Here is a 26,490-nt window from a genome sequence, read left to right on the forward strand (position 1 = left end):
TGGGGCACTTATCAAATGGCACTTGCAGGGATCACTCTCCTCAGCTTACATGGATGAAGTGAAGCTGAGGGGAGTGGTCACCTAGAGGTCACTGGCCCCAGATCCAAGGTGATTGGAGAGATCAGTCACAAGGCCGATCTCCCCAATCAGAGCTGGGGGCTGGTGAAACAAAGTTCACCTAGCTCTAGCCAGTGATAAGTGCTATAGCTGCACTGATCATGGCTGGATTTAAATGTTTCAGCCATTTTCAATGGCTGAAATATCACAGTGGCTGTGATTGGCTGAGCGGCGTTCGTCAGCCAATCACAGCCTCCGTAGGTCCGGGGGGAAGACACCGTCCCTTCTGAGGTCAGGCAGAGGTCCCCTCCTCCCCGAATCTAAGGTTTTTGCACACCGATCGAAGCCACCGAGGCTCCGGGGCCGCAATTTCGCCATGACGTACTGGGTACGTCATGGGTCGTTAAGTACCAGGTCACCATGACATACACAGTATGTCATGGGTCTTTAAGAGGTTAATCAACAAGTATTATTTCTTCTATGTTTTTCTATTTTTTATTTTTTACCCCCAAAATGCCACCCCCCTGACATGTGCCGCCTGGGGCGGACCATCCCCTCCATCCCCCTTTGCTACGCCACTGCAGGAAACCGATGGATCTCTGCACCATGATGCACTTCAGCTGGATGTGCAGCCTCAGATGCACATCCAGCTGAAGCAGGGGTTTGGGACCACAAGCTCCATGCACCCCCAGCCTAGTTGCAGTCGCGATCCCTGCGACCGCTATCATTCTGCCCTTGGTACTTCATTACTTGCCCTTTGCTGATGCTCCTGATTCAGTATTTTACCTGCAAAGTTGATACTAGCTGTCAACGTGAATTCACAGCTTCAGCTAAAACACTCATACCAAAGCAGCGGTGGAGAGCTACTACTGGTCTCGGAGAACATGAGAACTATATGATTTTCTTATTTTACATGACAAGCGATGTTTGGGCTCCCCTTTTCTAAAAGTGGAAAACCTTTTAAAGCTTTGTCCTAATACTTTTATCCCTTTAATGTATGTAAATATTATTTGCATAATCCTAATGTCAAGATGTTTCCCCTCTCTTTCTTCAAAGAGTTTCTGCAACAGCTGCAATGTGTACTATACAGAGCTATGTCCCAGCAACTCTGGAACCTTGTAAGACACAGCTCAGCAGCTGCAGATCCTCTCTGCTTTATATCAGCATATCAATGATTAACATGAAGCTCCTATTTCCTCTTCCTTAGACACTACCTTGGCAGCTAACTACAACTTTTAAGAATATTAGAAGTCAACTCTTGGCATTCAATAACTTATATTACAGACCCATACTTTTATTTCATCACATAACGCGTCCATGATTAGTGTTGATACAATTTACAAAATGTGTTCTACGAAGCAGAGGTTTATCTAGGGGGGGCTGGCGGGGCGTTTGCCCTGGGCGCAACTGTGAGGGGGGCGCTGTTGGGCTGCCTGATGCAGCGCTGTGAAAGTCTCCCCGGGGCTGCGGTTGCCGCTCTGCAGTGGGAGCCGCTATTCGCTGAGCGCAGCTGTCACACTGACAGCCGCTCTCATAGAATCTGCAGCGCGCAGCTCCCACTGCTCAATTGTCCTTGTATCTGTCAGACGCGAGGACAATTGGAGCCGTGACTCCGGCGCTGACTTCCGAGTCAGAGCGACGGCTGTCATGTGCTCAGGTCAGCTGATCAGCCTGCTGATCCGGAAGTCAGGGCCGCAGCGCAGAGGCGGCAGAGAGCGCTGATAAGTGCTCCAGTGTGGCGCTGAAGACACGGACGGAGGAACATTATTGGGTGGGGGGGTGTCTATGCACACGGAATGGGGGAACAGAGGGTGGGGAGAGGGAACTATCAGCAGACACATTATGAGGGGATAGAGGTTGGGGAGGGGGCAGTATCTAAAGACAGTATGGAGGAGAGAGGATGAGAAGGGAGCAGTATCTATAGACACAGTAGGGGTGAGGGGGAACAATCTTTTAACACAGTATGGTAGGAAGAGAGGTTGGGGAGGGGGAAGCATCTTTGTGCACAGTATGGGGAGAGAAATGATGAGCGGTGATGTATGGGGAGAGAAATGATGAGGGATGATGTATGGGGAGAGAAATGATGAGAGGTGATGTATGGGGAGAGAAATGATGAGGGGTGATGTATGGGGAGAGAAATGATGAGGGCTGATGTATGGGGAGATAAATGATGAGGGGTGATGTATGGGGGAGAGAAATGATGAGAGGTGATGTATGGGGAGAGAAATGATGAGGGGTGATGTATGGGGAGAGAAATGATGAGGGGTGATGTATGGTGAGAGAAATGATGAGGGGTGATGTATGGGGAGAGAAATGATGAGGGATTATGTATGGGGAGAGAAATGATGAGGGGTGATGTATGGGGAGAGACAGGATGCGGGGTGATGTATGGGGAGAGACAGGATGCAGGGTGGTGTATGGGGAGAGACAGGATGCGGGGTGGTGTATGGGGAGAGGGAGGATGCGGGGTGATGTATGGGGAGAGGGAAGATGCAGAGTTATGTATGGTGAGAGGGAGAATGCGGGGTGATGTATGGGGAGAGGGAAGATGCAGAGTTATGTATGGGGAGAGGGAAGATGCAGAGTTATGTATGGGGAGAGTGAGGATGCGGGGTGATGTATGGGGAGAGGGAGGGTGAGGGGTGATTTATGGGGAGAGGGAGGGTGAGGGGTGATGTATGGGGAGAGGGAGGGTGAGGGGTGATGTATGGGGAAAGGGAGGGTGAGGGGTGATGTATGGGGAGAGGGAGGGGTGACGTATACAGACATGGTATGGGGAGCAAATGGGAAAGAAATTTTGAGGACACAGAATAAAGAGTGACATGGTATGAGGAGCAAGTGGGCAGGATGGGGAGTTAGGTGGAAAACTATATGGACACACAGGAGGTAGTGAGGAGGACAGTAAGGGACAGTAAGGGATGAGAAAAATGTGAGGGGCACAGAATAAAGACTGGGTAGTGGAGGGACGTGGTATGGAGAGGGGGCAGAATGGGAGGACAGTGTGAGGCCATAGCGAGGAGGGGGTGGGATGAGAGGGCACAGTATAAAGACTGGGCAGTATAGGGTGATACAGTGAGAGCACAGTGTGAAGAGTAGTATGGAAAGGAGAGGGAGTGTGTGGGGCATGTAAGATAAGAGGGGCAGTGTGGGTCATATTTTGTGCAGAGAATACTGTGATGGGGCCATTATTTATTCTGGGGCACAGTGTAGGGCAGATATTTTTAAATAGAAGTATTATAATCATTCTGCTATTTTAGGGGCATCGTGATGGGATGTGCTGCAGAAGACCGGAGAAGATGGAAATCTGCAGAGATGAGATGTGAATGTGAAAAGTCATCATGGCGTCAGGACAAGGTGAATAGAAAGAAACGACTCAGAGACAACATAAACAATAAGGTACCTGAATGTAAATGTTTATTTGTGATGCAGACTGTGTCCCATCATTAGGCCTTGATCCCACTTGCGCATTGCTTCTGATGTGAGCACAATAGGACCCCCACTGATCAGCTGTTCTTGGTGCAGGTGGCCGGAAATGCTTATTTCTGGATCTGCTCCGTCCTCTGATGGTGTCCGCGGCTGGGTACTGCACATCCACCTCACTGATTTTAATAGGAGACTGCTGCCACTATCAGAAGATGGAGCAGATCAAGAACTGAGTACTTCCGGGCACCTGCCACCACCGACACCTAGAACAGGCGATTGGCGGGGTTGCCAGGTGCCAGATCCTGACCAATCAGACATTGGTGATCTATCCTAAGGAAAGCCCTTCAGTGTTAAAGTAGTGGACAATTAGACAATCTCTTTAATAAAGTCTTGTGCCGTCTGACAAGTTAAAGGTTACCATGTATTTATTTATGTTGTAGGAGCATTAAAGGGGTTGTCCAATTTGTAATGAGTCTGCAGTCACTCTATGTGTCACTCTATGTGACTGCAGACTTCTGAATTCTCACAATGTGCACACTGCACGCTGTCAGGATTCTCTGGTGCTGGCTGTGACAGTGGGAGGTTACGAAGCTGCAAGTATGCGATTTACATAGATATGGTCAAGTGCTGAACAGACATGCTCAATGAAAATGAATTGACTGAGGCTGGACACATCAAACCAGAATGTGGCCAGAAGTCTACAAATCTCATTCTTGTGCTCACGTGATCGTCCATTCTCGTCATTGGCACCGGAGAATCCTAAAAGTGTGCATATTCACTGCAGACTTTTATCTCTAATCTGAACAATCCCTTTAATTACAAAATTAAGTAGTGTAGTATCCTCAGTTTTAACAGCGCGTAATATACCCACTGTCACAATTTATCTCTGCTCGCTGGTCACCACATGGCCACTCCACTCATATGTGATTTTCATACTTGCATGTGACAACTGGCTTTTCTTCATATGTTTCTCATTGAACATTGAGAGATTTAAGAGAAGCTCGTTACCACAAGACTAAGGGCGGCTTTGCACGTTGCGACATTGCATGTGCGATGTCGATGGGGTCAAATCGAAAGTGACGCACATCCGGCGTCGCAGTCGATATCGCAACGTGTAAAACCTTTTTGATACGATGAACGAGCGCAAAAGCGTCGTTATCGTATCATCGCTGCAGCCTCCGACATTTCCATAATGCCGGTGCAGCGACAGGTACGATGTTGTTCCTCGTTCCTGCGGCAGCACACATCGCTTTGTGTGAAGCCGCAGGAGCGAGGAACTTCACCTTACCTGCCTCCCGGCTGCAATGAGAAGGACGGACGTGGACGGGATGTTTACATCCTGCTCATCTCCGCCCCTCCACTTCAATTGGCCGCCTGCCGTGTGACGTCGCTGTGACGCCGCACGACCCGCCCCCTTAGGAAGGAGGCAAGTCGCCGGCCAGAGGGACGTCGCACGGCAGGTATGTGCGTGTGAAACTGCCGCGGCAGCTTTCACTAGATATTGCACGTGCGACGGGGGCATCGCTGCAGCATCAGTAACACATTGTTACCGATGTCGCAGCGTGCAAAGCCCGCCTAAGTGTGCAAATCATATATGAGTGACTGGTCACATGACGACCACCCAAATTGCTTGGTGGGGGCGCCAAACTGAATTCTTGTCCCGGATGCTGGAAAGCCTAGATACACCTTTGTACGAAGTCATATGTGTATAAAGATTTATATGATAATTACTGTCATGTCCCACAATTTGGAAATCATACAGTATTGTACTGTCATTTTATTCTTTCTGTTGTTTTGCTATGGAATAAGGTTTGCCCTTCTTAAAAGGTTGTCCTCCTTCTCACCATGTAGCAGCTCTGATGTCGGTAACCCCTTCCTTCTTTCTCATTCTGTGCATGTCAGCCATGTTAGAAGATCATGTCTTTGTATCCCTGGTTCAGAATACTCACTCTTAATTATGCATACTGTATATACAATAATGCAGCTGAAAAATAAACCACTTCTGGAATCTTCATACATGCCTCTGTAGTCGATCAAACTATCTGACAAAGTCTCTACATGTGTGTATTGATATAAGCAGTGGCATAACTAGAGTTCAAAGTTCGAAGTGACCCGATGCAAAATTTGGACCTGCCCCCCCACCTGACCTCCCCTTTGGGATACAGGATAATTATGCTGGTAATCGGCTCTTTCCCCAACTTTTCCATTTTCTGGAATCTCTCCTTCCCTCAGCACCCAGCTTTCCTATGTTCTGATATCCATCTTATTCTCTGCACCCAGCTTCCCTATACTCTGCTATACATCTTTCCCTCAGCACCCAGCTTGTCCTTCATATTAGAGCATGAGAAAGTTAGGTGCTGAGGGAAAGATGTATAGCAGAGCACGGGAAAACTGGAAGCTGAGAGAAAGATGTATAGCAGAGCATGGGAAAGCTGGGTGCTGAGGAAAAGATGTATTTCAGAGCATGTGAAAGCTGGGTGCTGAGGGAAAAAGGTATAGCAGAGCATGGGAAAACTGGGTGTTGAGGACAAGATGGATAGCAGAACATAGGAAAACTGGGTGCTGAAGAAAAGAGGGATATCAGAGTGTGGCGCCCCTGACCTGGTCAGGCACCACTGAGTACTGCACCCATGCTGGGGACAGTACAATACAGGTAATCCAGAAGGCTGACAGGGGTGTGGTACACAGGCGCATAGTAATCAGCTCTCACACATGTACCCATGAGAGGACCCCTGGGGATCCCAGGAGGGGGAAAAGCCTTGACCTTCACTGGAATAGTGGAGGGGGCCAAAAGCCTCCATCTCCTCTCAAGGGGTGTGGTAAGAGAGTTTGGTTGCTAGGTGGCGTAGGCAAGAACAGGAGAGGAGGGGCAGTGAGTCAGTTAGAGCAGAACTCCATAGGGCTCAGTGAGGAGCAGACCTGTGGGGCTGTTGCTGTCTAACAGCGCCCGCGCAGTGGCTACTGACGGGGGAGAACGGTCACCTAGGAGTGCTACCCGAAATCCATCTTCAGCTAAAGAGAGAGCACGGAGTGGGAAGTAAGGAGACTGCTAGGGAGTACCAGGCCCAAACGGGCGGCAGATCCCGAAGCGGAGATAGATCCAGCTTTCTTTTGCTAAACCTGCCGGTGTGGGGCTCTCAAAGCCCACGCCACAACACCACAAAAGCCGCAGCCACGTAGCCACAGTTAGGGCCCATAGCTCACAGGAGGCAAGAAGCTGGAGTGATCTGGCCCAGGCAACAAGCACACGGCAAACGAAGGGGAGTGAGGCTTCAGCAACTTCCCTGGGTGACCCCCATAGGGACTCAAAGTCGGGGTTACCCCAAACCACCAAGGGCTAAGGAAGGCGAGTTAGTAGTCACCCTCACAAGTCAGCCTGAAGGACACCTGGTTCCCACTTGGTTCATCCCAGCTACGCCCGGGTCACTCACCCTGCCATCAACTGTGAGTAAAAACCCTGGAAGACATCCTGCCTGTGTTGAGTCATTCTGCGCCTTGTAGTTCTACACATCTACACAGGGCCCTGGGGCTTGCCTCACTCTCAGGGGGCTATTCCAACTAACTGCACTCACCATCAGCCCCAGGCGCCCCTCAACCTGCAGTGGCGGTCCCCCCCCACTGACCGCAATACTGAGAGTGGCGTCACGACAAGAAGAAGATCTCCTACCTGTGACCAGATCCAGCCGAGTGGAGTCCCTGAAGGTAATGCACCGACACAACACCTGTGGGGCTTCACATCTGGCGTCACGAACAGGATAAGGACTAGACCTGTTCAGACAGGTGACCATGTGCCTGGGCGGTCCGCTTGGAAAATTGGAAGCGCCGCCATATTGCCACCATGAAAAGCGCGCTGAAAAACAACAGCAGCCCGCGCTGGAAGAAGTTACCGCCCACGAAGAGGTGTGGCTACCCAGAGATCCCCTGCAGAGTTCTGACCTTGCCAGCTATGAGAGTGGAAGCGTCCAGAGACGTCGGGACAGAAAGGAAGCCACAAGCCTGCTGCTGGGAGAGGAGCTGCTGAAAGAGGCAGAGCAGAAACTGAACAGCTTGCTATCAGAGGCAACGGCGAGTCCACAGCTGGAGAGTCGTGCAGAAGAGGGCGCAGAAGAAATGGCGTCTGACCGCAGAAATCCAGAACCGGGCTCCGCTGCCTGGTGGTATCGGGAGCTGGCCCAGTTCTGCGACCGACTGGAGACCCGGGTTGTGGAGCAGATCCGGGAAGAACGAATGGAAATGCTGGAGATGACCGCGGCGGTTCGGGCCTATGAAAGGAGAGCCGCGCGCCGAGTGCCAGACAGGACGGCGATGACGCAGACCCCGATGCTGCCACCGGTGGGTGAGTCGAGTGATGCCCCGGCCAGCGCAAGTGCCCCGACCCCTGCTGCCACGCCCGCGGTCCCCGAAGAGGCGTCCGGTGCGGCGACGCTGAAGCAGGCCGCAGCCACGCCAGGTGCGGCCTTCCAAGCCCCAGCGGCCGCAGCGATGCCCTGCTCGGCCCACCAAGACCCGGTCCCTGCAGCAACGCCCAGTCCGGCCCGCAAAGAACCGGCTGCCACCGCGACCCTCATCCGCGCCGCAGGCGTAACGCTGACCCAGGCCGCCGCCCTGCTAGGCCCGGCCCGCCGAGACCCCACCGCCGCAGCAACGCTCGTCCGCGCCGCAAGTGAGGTGCTGAACCAGGCCGCAGCCACGCCAGGCGCGGCCCGCCAAGCCCCGGCCGCCGCAGCGATGCCCTGCTCGGCCCACCAAGACCCGGTCCCTGCAGCGACGCCCAGCCCAGCCTGCACGGATTCCATCACAGCTGCGACGCCGATCCAGGCCGCCGCCATACAGGGCGCGGCCCGCCAAGACCAGGCCGCCGCCATGCCGGGCGCGGCCCGCCAAGACCAGGCCGCCGCCATGCCGGGCGCGGCCCGCCAAGACCAGGCCGCCGCCATACAGGGCGCGGCCCGCAAAGAGATTGCATCACCGTTTACCCCGGCCTGCAAGGCCAGAGCAGACACCGCTCCCCAGTCCAAAGAGGTCCCTGCTAGGAAGACCCTGATAGGAGAGGACCCCGAATACTGGAAGCTGAAGGCTGACCTAGAGGCCCAGTTCCCACAAGAGATGGTGGATCGGTATCTGCTCCCTCCGCATACCCCCAAGGAGATTCAGGCAACCCCTGCAGCCGCGCCAGAGAGTCCACCGCCCAGACCAGCTGAAGAAAGCCCATCCCCAGCACTGCCACCAAAGGAGTGCCAAGAAGAACTAAGGGGGAGAGGAGGCCAGGAAGCTGAGGAGCTGACTCCGGAGCCACCGGCAGTGGAGCAATACTCAGAGCCGGAGATGTTACCCTATTCCCGTTGGGATGAGGAGGACTTGACACCGTCTGCTGACGAAGATCAGCCCAGAAACCTCACCTGGGGCCCTGCAGGCATTGAGGTAACAGCCCAGCAGAACCCAGCCCGCAAGACCAGGCGTCGCAACAGAACAACGCTGTCCCCTGCACCACAGTCTCCAGAGCAGAGAGAAGTCACAGCCAGAGACCTACAGGAGAAAAGGTTCCTGAGAAGAGCCAAAGCCCAGGTCAGAGGACCCCTTTGCAGAGGAGTAGTGGAGGATTTCAATTTGAGAAGTGGATATGGATTCATTGTAGCCCCTGGTATCAAAGAAGGGATATTTGTCAACAGAAGAGATGTGAACGCTCATCTGCCTAGAGGACACCCTGGCAGAAACTTAAAGATGGGAAATACAGTACAATTCACTATGCATGAAGGCGAAAGAGGATTGTATGCGCTTGATGTAGCACCATGTCCCAAAGAAGAAAGAAAAGACAGAGATAAAGACACAGATGAAGATCAAGAAAGAAAAGACAAGGAACCTACAGATGAAACTACCTCAGACGACGACAAAGAGCAAGAAAGCAGCAGGCGCCGCAGCCCTACAGGCCCAAGCCCTGGTGAAATGGAGGAGTAAAGTAAAGTAAAGTAAAGAAAGAGGTTACCAGTTGAAGTTTTGAAAAGTTTGTTTTGCAACGTTCTCAAGTTCAAGTATGTGCCCACAAAAACTATTGTGAGAAAACCATAAACCTTAAGGCTATGAACTGGCTATAGCCACAAACTCTCGCAGTGTAAATAGTTACACCAGAGGGCACCACCGCCACCAGAGTCAGCCTGTTTAGGGGCTTGGCTCGTCTGCAACCAGGAGGAGCCCGTCCGTATATAGGGCCTTGGCTCACCTGCGACCAGAGAGCATGCCTGTTTATGGGGCCTGGCTCTCCACCACAAAGAGGGTACCTGGTCAGCACCAACTGTGGAGGCCGCCTCTACATCCTGCCAGAAGAGGCTGAAGGCGCGGATCCACCAGGCCAGGTATACCCTGAAGACCACCCGCCCATGAAAGCCGCCTCTACATCCTGCCAGAAGTGGCTGAAGGCGCGGCCAACGTGAAAGGGTTTTGGGTGGGTTAACGGACTTGTGGGTGGAGGGTGGTGATGTATGGTACCTGGTGCTTTTAAAAATGTTTTACATGTTTTAATGTTTTATGCATTTTAAAAATGTTGTCTTGCAGCCCGAGGACGTGCTGGTGATAACTAAGGGGGAATGTGGCGCCCCTGACCTGGTCAGGCACCACTGAGTACTGCACCCATGCTGGGGACAGTACAATACAGGTAATCCAGAAGGCTGACAGGGGTGTGGTACACAGGCGCATAGTAATCAGCTCTCACACATGTACCCATGAGAGGACCCCTGGGGATCCCAGGAGGGGGAAAAGCCTTGACCTTCACTGGAATAGTGGAGGGGGCCAAAAGCCTCCATCTCCTCTCAAGGGGTGTGGTAAGAGAGTTTGGTTGCTAGGTGGCGTAGGCAAGAACAGGAGAGGAGGGGCAGTGAGTCAGTTAGAGCAGAACTCCATAGGGCTCAGTGAGGAGCAGACCTGTGGGGCTGTTGCTGTCTAACAGCGCCCGCGCAGTGGCTACTGACGGGGGAGAACGGTCACCTAGGAGTGCTACCCGAAATCCATCTTCAGCTAAAGAGAGAGCACGGAGTGGGAAGTAAGGAGACTGCTAGGGAGTACCAGGCCCAAACGGGCGGCAGATCCCGAAGCGGAGATAGATCCAGCTTTCTTTTGCTAAACCTGCCGGTGTGGGGCTCTCAAAGCCCACGCCACAACACCACAAAAGCCGCAGCCACGTAGCCACAGTTAGGGCCCATAGCTCACAGGAGGCAAGAAGCTGGAGTGATCTGGCCCAGGCAACAAGCACACGGCAAACGAAGGGGAGTGAGGCTTCAGCAACTTCCCTGGGTGACCCCCATAGGGACTCAAAGTCGGGGTTACCCCAAACCACCAAGGGCTAAGGAAGGCGAGTTAGTAGTCACCCTCACAAGTCAGCCTGAAGGACACCTGGTTCCCACTTGGTTCATCCCAGCTACGCCCGGGTCACTCACCCTGCCATCAACTGTGAGTAAAAACCCTGGAAGACATCCTGCCTGTGTTGAGTCATTCTGCGCCTTGTAGTTCTACACATCTACACAGGGCCCTGGGGCTTGCCTCACTCTCAGGGGGCTATTCCAACTAACTGCACTCACCATCAGCCCCAGGCGCCCCTCAACCTGCAGTGGCGGTCCCCCCCCACTGACCGCAATACTGAGAGTGGCGTCACGACAAGAAGAAGATCTCCTACCTGTGACCAGATCCAGCCGAGTGGAGTCCCTGAAGGTAATGCACCGACACAACACCTGTGGGGCTTCACAAGAGCATGGGAAATTTGGGTGCAGAGGAAAAGAGCCTCTTTCCCTCAGCATCCAACTTTCCCATTCCATGGTTGTATCTTTGTCACCTATCCTGGTATATAGCCCCATCTGTTTTTTGTTTTTTGGGGGTTTTTTTTGCTGTACATTATATTTGTGCTGTAAATAACATTATAAATTTATTCAGTTTGCATATAAAAATGTAACAAGAGTTTTGGCATTTTTATGGTTTTTGGCACTTTTAGTATTAATTATACAATTGTAACTTTCAGCAGTTCACTATTTAGGCTTAGCATGTAGTCTATTATGCGCTTAAGGGAACCAATCAGCTGGATTCTCATATATGAAGTAAAGCCAGATGCTGACTATAAGCATACCTTTTCTTCTGAGATTGGAGGTTTTATTTCAGAAATATATGCAAGTAAAGTTCCAGAAATACACTGCTATTTAATTGACAGGTGCAACAGAAAGGGAATATGGAACATGTGGGTCAGGTCTTGCTATCAAATCTCATTCCTTGTGCATTGACAGTGAGGTGTCAGTCACAGCAGGGGTCATGTCAGACTGCTCTGCACATAAGTGTCTAGTCCTTTAAAAGCCATTAGGTTAAGTAAACAATTGCGTGTGCGCGCACACACGCACACACACACACACACGCACACACGCACACACACATACACACACACACACATACACACACACACACACACAGAGGCATAGTTTCTTTTTCTTTTCTTTTCTTTTTTTTTTTTAACCCCTACATCATGCTGTCGTCAGCTTACATAGCAAATGCCTGCTGACAGATTCCCTTTAAGGATCACTGTTGAATGATGGGAGTGCTCAGACTGAAGTCTGCCAGAAGGACAAGAGTGTAAAGTGAAAAAAGTGTAGGCACATACTGGATTAAAGTATAAAAATATTTCTTCTTTATTTAAACATGATTTAAAAGCTGACGAAAAGCAGACCTCAGAAGTCAACAACTCTGTACCAAGGCTCAATCTTTGTACTGCTGCACTGGCAGTGAAAATTGGCAAGGTTTCTCCTGAGCAGTTGTATCACATCTCCACTGGCCTAGGCCCAGCTGATCCAGGAACGGGACTCATGGCCGCATCTAGATTTAGTGACATGAGGACCTTTGTTCTATTGATGACAATGGTGCCTATGGGCTTGTGGTACTATTGCTATTGCTGGTTCCTGAAGAAGGAGCATACTAGATCCGAAACGTCTAGAACTAGAACAATAAAATCTGCTGATTACATCGTTTGCTCTTCTGAATCCATCCGGCAGCATGGCTAGACACCCCAATTTCTTCTCTTCCATCGATTGATGTTTTACCTTGTGGGTCTGCAGCAGCCGTTTTTTATGCTATCAAACGTATTATAGGACTTGTCACTTGGAGTGGTCAAGAATCAGCTTGGTCATATACTATAGTATATAGTCTATAGTATATCCTAGAACTATATTCCGAATTTCAAAGCTGAAAAAAACACCTAATTTTGACTATTGAAACAGTTTGTGTTAAGGCCTATACATATTAGACAAAGTTGTCCGGACCTATTAATTTTGGTGGGACTAGCTGCTTGTGGCCTCTGAAATCTCTCCCAAGACAGATATTACGGGAACACTGAATTTATTTCGAAACCTGACACTTTTGTTCTCTAGGAAGATACACTGATACCGAAGGTGCTCAGCTGAAACTTACTGCCTCCTGTCCACTGAAAATACTTTTGAATATATATGGGCACTTTTTTATTAAATGGAAATTAAATAATAAATAATTATTTTCCTGCAAGTTGTAAGACAATATTAAATTTGCAAGGAGATAAAAAAAAACCAAGAGTGTCTATTTCTATTTCCAGTAATAAAACAAAGTACTGAGAATTTCAATCTATTCACTATAATGGTCACTGGACTGAAGCCAAAATAAATCGTGCTATGGTTTCTAAATTGCAAACGCTGTTTGTTATCTTATATATTGTATATATGGATTTACTGCTGTGATTGTCAGACCCCTATGTAGGTTTTCCTGACCAAGAAAAATAACTGTCAAAACAAAGACCTAAGCATGTGCAACTCTGCTGACATTCTGCGGTTATATACACAGTTATTCAGACCACATTACCAAATGTAGGGTCTTTTCTGTTGAAGGGGTTTTTCTCTTGTCTCTAAAGTGAGATATCCCACATACAGTAAGTCCAGGAGATATTAAAAGCTAGGTCCAATTAGCACAACATAATTTTCAATTTTTTATTAACTTGTCTATAGGCTACTTTACACACTGCGATATCGGTCCCGATATCGCTAGTGTGGGTACCCGCCCCCATCTGTTGTGCGACACGGGCATATCGCTGCCCGTGCCGCACAACATCGCCCAGAGCCGTCACACATACATACCTGTCCGGCGACGTCGCTGTGACCGGCGAACCGCCTACTTTCTAAGGGGGCGGTCCGTGCGGCGTCACAGCGACGTCACTGAAACGTCACTGAACCGCCGCCCAATAGCAGCGGAGGGGCGGAGATGAGCGGGACGTAACATCCCGCCCACCTCCTTCCTTCCTCATAGCGGCCGGGAGGCTGGTAGGGAGAGCTTCCTCACTCCTGCGGCGTCACACGCAGCGATGTGTGCTGCCGCAGGAGCGACGAACAACCTCGTTACTGCTGCAGTAACGATAATTGGGAATGGACCCCCGTGTCGCCGATTAGCGATTTTGCACGGTTTTGCAACGATGCAAAATCGCTTATCGATGTCACACGCAACGGCATCGCTAATGCGGCCGGATGTGCGTCACAAAATCCGTGACCCCAACGACTCCGCATTAGCGATGTCGTAGCGTGTAAAGCCCGCTTAAAGCTATGTGCCCACATTGCTTTTTTCATGCGTTTCAGCAGCGTTTTGAACTGCAGCGTTTTAATGCAAAATTGCATGCCTTTTGATTTCCAGGCAAAGTCTATGGAAAATAGGGCTTTCTTGAGCGCACGATGCATTTACAAACGCTGCATTTTAGTTGCGGAAAATTTGTCAAAATCCCTGCATTTGAAGAAGCAACATGTCAATTGTTTTTGCCATTTTGGCAGAGTTGTAATAACATTGAAGTCAATGAGAAATGTCTAAACGCATATTTTTCAAGAAAGATTGCATTTCACTTGCTTTTTACTAGTGATCTGCATGTGTTTTTGACATAATAAACGCAGGTCTTCGGTCTCTCTCTCTGCCTCTGTCTCTATCTCTCTCTCTGTCCATGTCGATCTCTCCCTCCCACCCCCTCTCATACTCACCGATCCACAATCACCGACGCGGCGCTGCACGGCGTTCACACTGTGGTGGCTTCTCCTCTTTTGAAAATGACGGCCGCTCAGTAATCCATCTCGTATTCCCTGCTTCCCCTGCCCACCGGCGCCTATGATTGGTTGCAGTCAGACACGCCCCCACACTGAGTGACAGCTGTCTCACTGCAACCTATCACAGCCGCCGGTGGGCATGTCTATATCCAGCAGTTAAAAAAATAAATAAATAATTAAAAAAAAAACAACGTGCGGTCCCCCCCAATTTGGATACCAGCCAGGGTAAAGCCACACGGCTGAAGGCTGGTATTCTCAGGATGGGGAGCTCCACGTTATGGGCAGCCCCCCAGCCTAACAATATCAGCCAGCAGCCACCCGGAATTGCCGCATCCATTGGATGCGACAGTCGCGGGACTCTACCTGGCTCATCCTGAATTGCCCTAGTGTGGTGGCAAACGGGGTAATAAGGAGTTAATGGCAGCAGCCCATAGCTGCCACTAAGTCCTAGGTTAATCATGGCAGGCGTCCCCCAGAGAAACCTTCGAGGATTAACCTGTAAGTTAAAGAAAAAAACACACACATCCAAAAAGTCTTTTATTTGTAATGAAAGACAAAAAAAAACCCTCTTTCACCACTTTATTATTCCCTCAAAAACACCTCCAGGTCCGATGTAATCCACGCAAGGTCCAACGACGCTTCCAGCTCTACTACATTGGAAGCTGACAGGAGCGGCAGTAGAACACCGCCGCTCCTGTGAGCTCCATGCAGCAACTGAAGTGAGTCGCGTGATCAGCTGTGCTGTCACTGAGGCTCTCAGGTGGAGGACTGCAGCTGTGGCCACGGGTCACCTGAGTGAAAGCACAGATGATCGCGCGGCTCACTGCAGTCAACCAGGGGATTTGCGATCAACGATGAGTCCTTCACGTGTGACTGCAAATCAGGCTGCCACACAGAGAGAGAGATGTCAGTGAAATCGGGTGAAGCTCTGACGTCATTGCTGTGGACTCCTGTGTCCTGGCACTGACCTCAGAGGTTCATCTGAGTTCATGACAGCACACAGAGACAGAGCCGTGGGATGACAATGAAGTTGGGTGCAGTTCATCTGATTTCATTCTCATCGCCCGACTCTGTCTGTGTCTGCTGTCAGCGGACATGTAGCAGAGCTGAATTGCCATGGGAACGCACTGACAAAAATGCATCCAAAACGCATGTAAAATGCATGCAAAATGCACTCTTTTTGTCAACACGCAGCGTCAAGTCTGCCAGGGGGTGCGTTCTTTTCTGCACTGGTCAGGACGCAATGTGCGCACATAGCCTAAGGGGTAAAGTTTTTTCTTGTGGAGACAATCAAATTAGCTTAGAGAGATATGTACGTAGGTCATTCAATGTCTATCTTTGAAATAAAGTAACCAAGTAGCCCTTTCACAAAGCAAAGGAACAGGGTCTCTACTCTAATGCCACCTGTTGGAAGTAGCAATCCTGAAACTCAATATCAACTCTTTTAAGTGCCTTGCCAATATACTTAGGAGATAGTCAGAATTGCACTGATGAGGAGCAAAATAACCAAAACATGAGTGTACAAAATTGGCATGGTTACTCCTGAGCAGTTGCATCCCATCTCCACTGGCCTAGGCCCAGCTGATCATGGAACATGACTCATGGACATTCTTATCTGGATGTATATCCTAAGCAACACTCAATAATGACTTTTGGATTGCTACTTACAATAAGTGGCTGTAGAGTCCTACTATCTTGCTTTCTGAACCTGCTATTTGAATTCTTCATTAGTGCACTCTCTATTAAAGTGGTTGTCCAACCTTGGGAAGCAAGTCTGCAGTCACTCTATGTGACTGCAGACTTGTCAATTATCACAGTATGCTCAGTGCACGCTGTCAGGATTCTCTGGTGCTAGAGAATCCTGGTGCGAGTTACATACTTCCAGCCACATTCTGTCTAGACATATCTGGCCTTACTCAGTTCACTTGGGGGCCATGCAACTCTCGATGACAAGTAACCACATGTATGCAAATCACATACTTGTATTCACACGCACACCAGCTCCCACCGGAAAATCCTGACAGCATGTACACTACGTGCTGTGAAGATTCACAAGTCTGCAGTCACATAGAGTAACTGTAGACTTTAGTCCTAAGGATGGATAACCCTTATAGGTTCCACACATTCTGTTCTACAACTCTGAAGTGCTGTTCACTATTACTTACATTTTTACAATGTGTCTCAGGTGGTACATACAAAAGCTTGGGAGGAAAACTAGGGGGTGCATGTTATAATCCAACTTTAGCTTACCAGGGGTGGTGTAGAGGGGTTGCAGCAAGCAGGGGAGATGCTGCGAACTGCAGATGCTGTGCTGCGTCGTTTCTGTCGGCGGCGGACGTTGTGCTGGATGCTGTGTGTGGACGCTGTGCTGTGGGTGGTGAGGCAGGGGCCGCCATTATGAAAATGACTACGGTGCAGGCTTCAAATAATAGCACCTGGAGTCGGCACATGGGCAGATGGAGCTCTCAGCTCAAGACCTCATCTGTGTACATGCCACCTCCGGCTCATTAATTCCATGCAGCGAACGTAAGATAAATGGCGACCGAAGGTGGCACATGCGCTGATGAGATTTCAGCTTGCCATTGAGCCGAGAGCTCCATCTACGCAAGCGCCGACTCCGGGCACCATTTCTTTGAAGACCGCACCGTCAACAGCTTCTTGATGCTCCTCCTGCCTCACAGTGCCGGCAGCCAGCATCTGGGACACCCACTGCACTGCCTGCGGAATCGCCCTACTCTACCACCAACCCTGCCTTCTGTGACCTTGCTCCAACACCGCTGCTGCCACCCCCCCTCCGGTAAGGCAACACCAGATTATAAAACTGACCCCATATTTTTTTCCCCCTTTTTAGTCTAAATTTGGGGTGTGTCTTCTAATTTGGTGCGTCTCATAAAACGAAAAGTATGGTATTTCTTCTTGGAAGCTGCTGGCTTTCAGTCTTTGGGATGGTGCAGGAAACGATTACAGTCACTATACTATGAGCGGCCGCTACAAACGTATCCCGGCGAGTGATGATCTAAGTGAAAACTGTAACCACTCTATGCTCACCTCTATTTATGAGTACAAGCAATTCCATGGAGGAAATAAGTTCATTTTCTCCAGGTAGCCACACTTTCATTAAGGTGGCCGGTCAGCATTACAATGCTATTTAACTACAGGTTTATAGTGTATTATAATGTGGCAGGTTCCCTTTAATTTACATTAGAATGCAAATCACTACATTGAAAGTTTAGCAATACTGAATTAGGCAATAGGTTTTATGGTATTCATAATATGCAGAACTGGGTTTCAATAATCTTTTTATTCAATACATCTGTCTTTTCATATGAGTTCAATTAATTTAACCTTTCAACTGTGAAAGTGGTATTTAGAAATGGAATGAAGAACAGTAAGGGACTGAAAATACATTAATGGTATGCAGATTTGTAATACAGATGCAACTTATCTAGCCAACGATTAGCATACCTCGTAATGAAGGCTTCCTGGAAAGTGAAATGCATAATTGCAGTTCCTATCGATGATTCATTATGTTGATGTTTTATTCTTGTATAGGACTGTCAAAGAAACACAACCGGGAAGCATTGTGAAAGATGCCCAACTGGATACATGGCTGATGTGATCAATGGCGTTTTGAGGTCTTGCATTCAGTGCCCCTGCCCATTACATTTCAGCTCAAACAAGTAGGTGATTTCCCCATTTTTCACAGTTTACAATAGTTATGTTAAAGATATGCCTATCTATTGAGAAATACTCAACATATTATTGTGGTATATCAGACGTTTTGATCAATGGGAGCTTGCCCCCACCAGTACTTAAAAAGAAGGGGTGGAATTGCTCCACTTAGGGCTGTGACCCTCGATTCATGGTCAGCGCTGTTGGGGTCACTTTATCAAAGCAAATGGTGTACAAATTCACAGAAAATTTAAAGACCAGGGGGGGTGGATATATCATTGGTGCGACTTAGAGGTAAGAAGTCGGTGGAATTGTGCATTATGATGAGCTATTGGACTGCATGGGGCTCCTATATTGTTCTAGCACACTGTCTGTATCTACTAGTGCTAAAGGCTTTCTATGTTTACGTGAGATAATTTTCAAGGAACTTATACAAGTGCATCTCAATAAATTAGAATATCATCAAAAAGTTAATTTATTTAGTAATTCAATACAAATAGGGAAACACATATATTATATAGAGTCATTACACACAGAGGGATCTATTCCTATATATTATATAGAGTCATTACACACAGAGGGATCTATTCCTATATATTATATAGAGTCATTACACACAGAGGGATATATTCCTATATATTATGTAGAGTCATTACACAGAGTCTATTTCAAGTGTTTATTTCTGTTAATGTTGATGATTATGGCTTACAACCAATAAAAACCCAAAAGTCATTATCTCAGAAAATTAGAATATTATATAAGACCAACTAAAAAAATTATTTTAAACTCAGAAATGTTGGCGCCTACTGAAAAGTATGTATAGTAAATGCACTCAATACTTGGTCGGGGCTCCTTTTGATATGAATTACTGCATCAATGCGGTGTGGCATGGATGCGATCAGCCTGTGGCACTGCTGAGGTGCTATGGAAATCCAAGTTGCTTTGATAGCAGCCTTCAGCTCATCTGCATTGTTGGGTCCGGTGTCTCTCATCTTCCTCTTGACAATATCCCATAGATTCTCTATGAGGCTTAAATCAGGCGAGTTTGGTGGCCAATCAAGCACAGTGATACTGTGATTATTAAACTAGGTATTGGTACTTTTGGCAGTGTGGACAGGTGCCAAGTCCTGCTGGACAATGAAATTTCCATCTCCAAAAAGCTTGTCGGCAGAGGGAAGCATGAAGAGCTCTAAAATTACCTGGTTGACTGCTGCGCTGACTTTGGTCTTGATAAAACACAGTGGACCTACACCAGCAGATGACATGGCTCCCCAAACCATCACTGATCAAACTTCACACTAGACCTCTAGCAGCTTGGATTGTGGCCTCTCCACTCTTCTGGGACCTTGATTTCCAAATGAAATGCAAAATTTACTTTCATCTGAAAACAACACCTTGGACCACTAATTAACAGTTGGGTTATTTTTCTCCATGACCCAGGTAAGACATTTCTGGCGTTGTCTATTGGTCAAGAGTGGCTTGACACAAGAAATGTGACAGTTGTAGCCAATGTCCTGGATACGTCTGTGTGGTTGCTCTTGAAGCACTGACTCCAGCAGCAGTCCGCTCCTTGAGAATCTCCCCCAAATTTTTTAATGACCTTTTTTGAATGGCTTTTCTTAACAATCCTATCTACACCCTAACTCTATTCAATATGCAACACAAAAACAGCTATAACAGAAAAACAAGATACATGTAACTAAAGAATGCGGCACACACCTAAAACATGTTCAAATAGTAATCCAGGGCAGACAGAAAATAAGAAGACTCCAGAAACAATCAGAATAAGAGAAATGTCCCAGACACCCAAGCTAAAAGCAACTGAAGGAGTGCTAGGAGGGGAATCACTCATGGATTCTCTTCAGAGAAAACTTGGATTTTACATGCAGGATAAATCTGTAGCTGAAGAACTGGAATGTGATAGGATTGAACCAAATAGGGAAGTGAGGACACCTGAAGCATACTCAAGTAAAGGAAAGAAAAAACAAAAGAGCCATCAGCAGTTGGACAGAGACCAAAACAAGCTGTGACTCAGCAGAGAAAGAAACCGACCATGTAGCATAAGGTCACTGGGTTGCTTCCTTCCTGAAACCGAGACATGGCAGCAAGATTTATAGCAGCAGCTAGTCAGGAGCTAAAAGGGAGGGGTAAGTAGGAGAGCCGCTAACTGCTTTATAAAAATAAATAGACTGGACAGAGATGACTAGTATATTAGGAGTTAACCTTTTGTGAAATGTGGCTACTGTGGCTAAGATCTTGTCAGACACCAGTGGTCAAACTTCATGGAAATCAGCTGTACATTATGAAAGAAAGTTGTCATTGCAAGAGAATGACAGCAGAGAGAAAAAACAGGTTAATTGCAAACTTGCTTATGTTCATGCTGTTTAATGGATTAAATCAGTTTAACAACTTGAGAATACCATTTTATCCCCTTCACTAACCTAGACAACCAATGAAGCAAGGATTTAACCCTGCAGACTAGATTACAACCTCCCCACTGTAGAGCATTAGAGAAGAGGGCATTAAACCACATGGTCCTAGGCTACCAGAAAAAAATATGCTAATCTCACTGTGTAAGGCCTGCGCCACACATCCGTGCCTCCGGCACGTGTTTGTCATTTTTTACACGTACCGGCGGCACGGAGACACTTTAACCAATGCTACCCTATTGTAGCAGGCACACACACGTAAAACCACACGGAACGTGTGTCCGTGTGCGTTTGTACGTGTGTGCGATTTTCAAAGCGCTGACATGTCAGTGTTTTCTCCGGCAGCACGGGTGTTACACGGCCCGCACCCGTACCACACGGGTGTAGTGTGGATGCGGTCCCGTGTGACACGCGCCGGAGAAAACACACATGTCAGTGAAAAAAAAACAAAACATTTACTCACCTTCTCCAGCCCTCCTGTCTCTGCCGCTGCTGCCTCTTGCTGCCGACCGCCGCTCATTAATCTCATAGAATATTCACTTCACTGCCTGCCAGCAGCAGCAGCGGGGAGACGGGAGGGCTGGAGACCGAGGATCAGCACCACGGACAGCAGCGCGGCAGCAGGAAGGACCAGGTGAGTATAATAATTACTGATTCTACGTGTGCTATCGCGGATAGCACACGTAGAACACACGTGTCACGCACGTACCAGAGACACGTACTTACCTGCACGCAACACGCAGGGAAAATACGTGTCTCTCGGCACGTGCGTGAAATTCACGTGAGTGTGGCAGAGGCCTAAGACCACCAGTAAGCATGCAATATTGCTCCACTACTTAATACCAAATTAGCTGACATTAGCCCACCACACACTGACACTACCAAAGACCAAAAGACAAGTAGGAATTAACCGCCCTAGACTATACATCTGAAAATTATTTTTATGATTTAATGTATCATATAGTCCTCGTCATTTTATACCTGATGTTTGGACTAGTGGTTTTAGGTGTTAAGGAGAAAAATGACCTAAATAAGTTTACAGCAATACAGCCACAGTATTCTTAGTGTCAGGACTATTCTTAGAATCAGGAAATAATCTACTGTCAATCTAATATATAAAGCTCAGTGTATGTGTGTGTGTGTGTGTGTGTGTGTGTGTGTGTATGTCCGCTAAAGGAATTCGCACCGTCAAATGTACAATCACGAAATTTTGCACAGACACCTCATGTGACCCAGGGAACATCATAGACTATGTTTGGGCGGGAAAATTTAACCCCGTCCTTTCCAGTTACTCTACAAAAATCCTGAAGCTATTAAACTGAATGGAGCTGGGAGCTGCAGGCTATAAATAGCAACTGTCAGTGGTTCCTATAGGAACAAAATAAACTGTTAGTATACGAAGCTTATGTGTGAGGTAAAAAGATATTGGTGGTGAGATGGATGGAGAAAGGTCAGAGACAGACGCCCAAAGACACGGACGCCCAAAGACACAGACGCCGAAAGAGACACACCTGGAAAGATACAGATGGGCATAGAGACAGATGGGCATAGAGAGAGCCCTGGAAAGAGACAGCCCTGGAAAGAGACAGAACGGGAAAGAGACAGAGCGGGAAAGAGACAGAGCGGGAAAGAGACAGAGCGGGAAAGAGACAGAGCGGGAAAGAGACAGCGCGGGAAAGAGACAGCATGGGAAAGAGACAGCGCGGGAAAGAGACAGCGTGGGAAAGAGACAGCCCGGGAAAGAGACAGCCCGGGAAAGAGACAGCCCAGGAAAGAGACAGCCCGAGAAAGAGGCAGCCCGGGAAACAGACAGCCAGGCAAAGAGACAGCCGGGCAAAGAGACAGCCGGGCAAAAAGACAGCTGGGCAAAAAGACAGCTGGGCAAAAAGACAGCCGGACAAAGAGACAGATGGGAAAAGAGACAGAGAGTGAGAGAGAGAGACAGATACAGAGGTTGAAACAGATAGACTTATGCAAATACAGACAGAGAGATAGAAACAGACAGACAAGGAAAGAGACAGACAGCGAGACAGACAGACAGCGACACACAGAGACTGGGAGAGAGACAGAGAGACAGTTACTATCCCGGAAAATGCCCGGGTACTACAGCTAGTTACTTTAATATATTTAAAGAGGTTGTCGAGTACTAGGACAACCCCTTTTGATTCCGTTTCCCCCAGGTAAAATGATACGACCAATATTCACCTTCTGTGCCAGCGCTTTTCCATCGGTGTCCGGGATCAAAGTGCCGGGGCTTACATGGGGTTGTGACGTCACGTGAGCTCCACTTCCAATCACCGTCGACTTCCTTCTCCATGCCTTCTGACCAAATGAGCAATCAACAGGAAGTGAGCGCAGCCGTAGGACTCACTTTTGATTAACTTGTTTAGTCCAAAGGTGGAGAGACAGAAGCTGGCGCTGATTGGACACAGGGTTCATGTGAGATCACATCCCCACGTGAGCCCTGGGATTGCGATCCCGGACACCACTGGAAGTGTGCTGGTATGGGAGGGGAGTATAGTCTATGGGGATACGTGGAATCAGAAGGGTTGCCCTAGTAGTGGACAACCCCTTTAAGTTGTTTCTACTTTACATGAGCAGACACAACCAGAAGAGGGTCCATGTGCAAGAGCACTATATGTGCACTTTACGGTCCAATAACTCATTATAATGCGCAATTCCACTTAATTTAGAGGTATAAGTGGGCCCCTTACCTGGTATGTACACCTCTGCTACTATAGGCTCGATATGCTACATATCTAAGTCAGTGATCAATTTTATAACTGTTATAATGTTCACCTGTTTGAAGAATATTACTGAACATTCAGTCCACATACTCCTTTTTTATTTTTGCTTCTAACGACAACTATGCAGGCATTTTCATGAGGTATTGCTGTACAGTCAGTTCGTAAAAACCTGGAACTTGCACAGGTCAAATACCTTCCTATACCTAATAATATAGTATCCTGCTTACTGTGCCATCTAAATTGTAACTAACCCCTACAAGAACAAAAATATCACATTTAGAACAAATGCCGTGTAGTCACAGAGGAATCAACAATGTGTGCGTGCACATTACTTTGTGAACTATCTTTCATGAAATCTTTGTTAGTCTGTGACATTTCTATGGCCATATAGTTATTGAGCAGGCTCCAAAAATGTCAACTATTTCCACTGTCAGGAGCTTGTGAGTTTATTTTTCCTCTAGGGCCTGAAGTGGAGTGACCAAATATATGATCTCATAACTGCCCTGATGGGAACAGTAACTTTCCTGTATGGTTCCCATGAACCGGATACTTATTAACTTGTGCTGGGATGAAGCAGATGAGACATCTCTCGTCTTTACACCAGATGTCCCATCTGCACAAGTTCAGCTCTCAATCTGCTCGCAAAGTAGATATGACTGATTACAGTAAAGCAGTGGACATTTATGGTGGCTCCAGACCTTACTCATCTTGGTATGAGGACAATTCCCTGGTGTCCGACAAATAAGCACACAGTGCATCAGGGAAAGAATTGTCCAACGAGTCGATATTAAAAAGGCAGGAAATATAAACAGTACAACAATAGGAAAAAAAAAATAGGAGGATATCCAGATTATTAAATTCTATGGGATCCTTCCGAGCTGGAAAATACTCAATATGTGACATCATGTAACATTATTTTATTATCGGGACTCATTCACACACTGTGTTTTTGTAGTATTTTTTCTGTGTGTTTTTGAAGAGTAACAGTACAGCAAAGTGAATGACATTTCTGAAACCTCAGGAACATGCTGCTTATTTTTTCCTTACGAATTTGAAACATCAAAGTGTTTTGTAAAATCTGCAGCATGTCAATTCCTTAGCATTTTTGCACCATCATTTTTATTCTTTCAAATGAAAGGGGAAAAAAATACAGGTGAAAATGCATCAAAACGCACGTTAAATGAATGGGGGGAAACGCAATTAATAGAAAAAACGCATGTAAAATTGTATCAAAAATGCATATATTATACAAAGATTTCCTGCCAACACTGGTTTTGGTGCAGAAAAATCTGCTGCAAGTAGTTAACGGGCGCATTCCCTTAAGGTTTGTTCCCACAATCAATGCTTATTGAGTTTTTGACGCTGCAGAATTTCTACACCAATTCCACACCTTGGTTTATATGCATTTTTTTTCTTTCTGTTTGTGTGCATTTTTTGTAACATGCGTTTTCAATGTGTTTTTGACATGTGTTTTTGTATTGTATGTCTTATCAATGAAGTTGGTTGGAACACAGGTAGCAATTCAAACAGAAAGTTATCCAAAGCAAAGAAACATGTTTATTATTACAGATTATAGTGGTATAAAACCATGCATAATTATAATACTGTCACCTGTCAGAATCTGGCTCAGGGGAAACAACATTTAGCACACTTACATTTCCCCGATTATGCTTTTTAGTTAAATCCCTGAGTTGCACGGTTCCAATGACTCCCCTGAACACTCCAGCTCAGGGGTATTGGCTACATGGGATGGTTTCCCATCCTTATTGCCTATGGGGTACTTTGCAAACTACGACATCGCAGGTGCGATGTCAGTGGGGTCAAATCGAAAGTGACGCACATCCGGCGTCGCTGTCGATATCGGAGTATGTGAATCGTTATAGATACGATTAACGAGCTCAAAAGCGTCGGAATCGTATCACCGGTGTAATGTTGGTCATTTCCATAATTTCGGAAGGGCCGATGTTACGATGTTGTTCCTTGTTCCTGCAGCAGCACACATCGCTGTGTGTGTGAAGCCGCAAGAGCGAGGAACATCTCCTACCTGCGTCCTGCGGCTCACGCCGGCTATGCGGAAGGAAGGAGGTGGGCGGGATGTTTATGTCCCGCTCATCTCCGCCCCTGCACTTCTATTGGCCGCCTGCCGTATGACATCGCTGTGACGCCATACGACCCGCCCCCTTAGGAAGCAACGTCGCAGGGCAGGTAAGTCCATGTGAAGCTGCCGTAGCGATAATGTTCGCTACGGCAGCTATCACCATGATATCGCAGCTGCGACGGGGGCAGGGACTATCGCGCTCGGCATCGCAAGCATCGGCTTGCGATGTCGTAGTGTGCAAAGTACCCCTAACTGTACAGACATTGCAACTCATGGCATGCAACAAGGTTTCTTGAGACATAACCTGGTTGTTAGCTGACCTATCCGGTGACATTGTTTTCCTCCACGTCTCAAAATAAAGGAAAGTCACGTCCAATAATCACAGGCTGCAGTATAGCTTTTACCACTCCCACTCTGTGGGATACAGATCTGCAGTCTATGCCTATGTAGACCTGGGCCACAGGAAAGTTCTTGGCATCTCAATGGATGCTTCTGATGCCCACTACCTTTCGTGGGATGAGCCGATGTGGAAGTGTGGCCCTTATCTGGGTCACCAAACTTCCAGAAACCAGGGGATCAGTCACTTGCACCCCGTTTACAAATACTTAACAGGCCTGAGGCTCCCCACCAGGATGAGGAATAGCACTGTATGAAGGATATGCGTGGTAGGAGCAGAATTGGCCTGTGCTTCTTGCTCCCTTTTGAGAACTTCAGTAAGGCCCCTTTCACACATCAGTTTTTTGCCATAAGTCACAATTTGTTTTGTGACTGATGCGACGGATCTATTACAGATTGTGGTAAAACTGATGCGACGGATCCTGTAAAAAAACAGATCCGTTGTACCGGGTTTTTTTTCCATGGCAAAGGTTTTGTTCTGACCGGACATGAATTAAAACATCATCTGAGCATGCTCAGTTGAAAAAAACGGATCCGTCGCCAAAATCCGTCATTTGACGGATTGCTACGGATCCTGCGCCCATAGGCTTCCATTGTAA

The 26,490-nt window shown here is 47.8% G+C and overlaps 1 protein-coding gene across 1 annotated transcript in view; it reads left to right on the plus strand.

Moving 5' to 3' along the window:
* The window catches only part of LAMA4 (laminin subunit alpha 4), a 223,215-nt gene that overhangs the window by 61,657 nt on the left and 135,068 nt on the right, over nt 1–26,490 (plus strand). Inside the window, exon 3 of the mRNA XM_075340041.1 lies at nt 18,102–18,229. Within this exon, the coding sequence (XP_075196156.1) occupies nt 18,102–18,229 (128 nt within the window). The remainder of the gene's footprint in view (nt 1–18,101; nt 18,230–26,490) is intronic.

This window comes from Anomaloglossus baeobatrachus, chromosome 3 (assembly GCF_048569485.1).
Source record: "Anomaloglossus baeobatrachus isolate aAnoBae1 chromosome 3, aAnoBae1.hap1, whole genome shotgun sequence".
Taxonomy (NCBI): Eukaryota; Metazoa; Chordata; class Amphibia; order Anura; family Aromobatidae; genus Anomaloglossus; species Anomaloglossus baeobatrachus.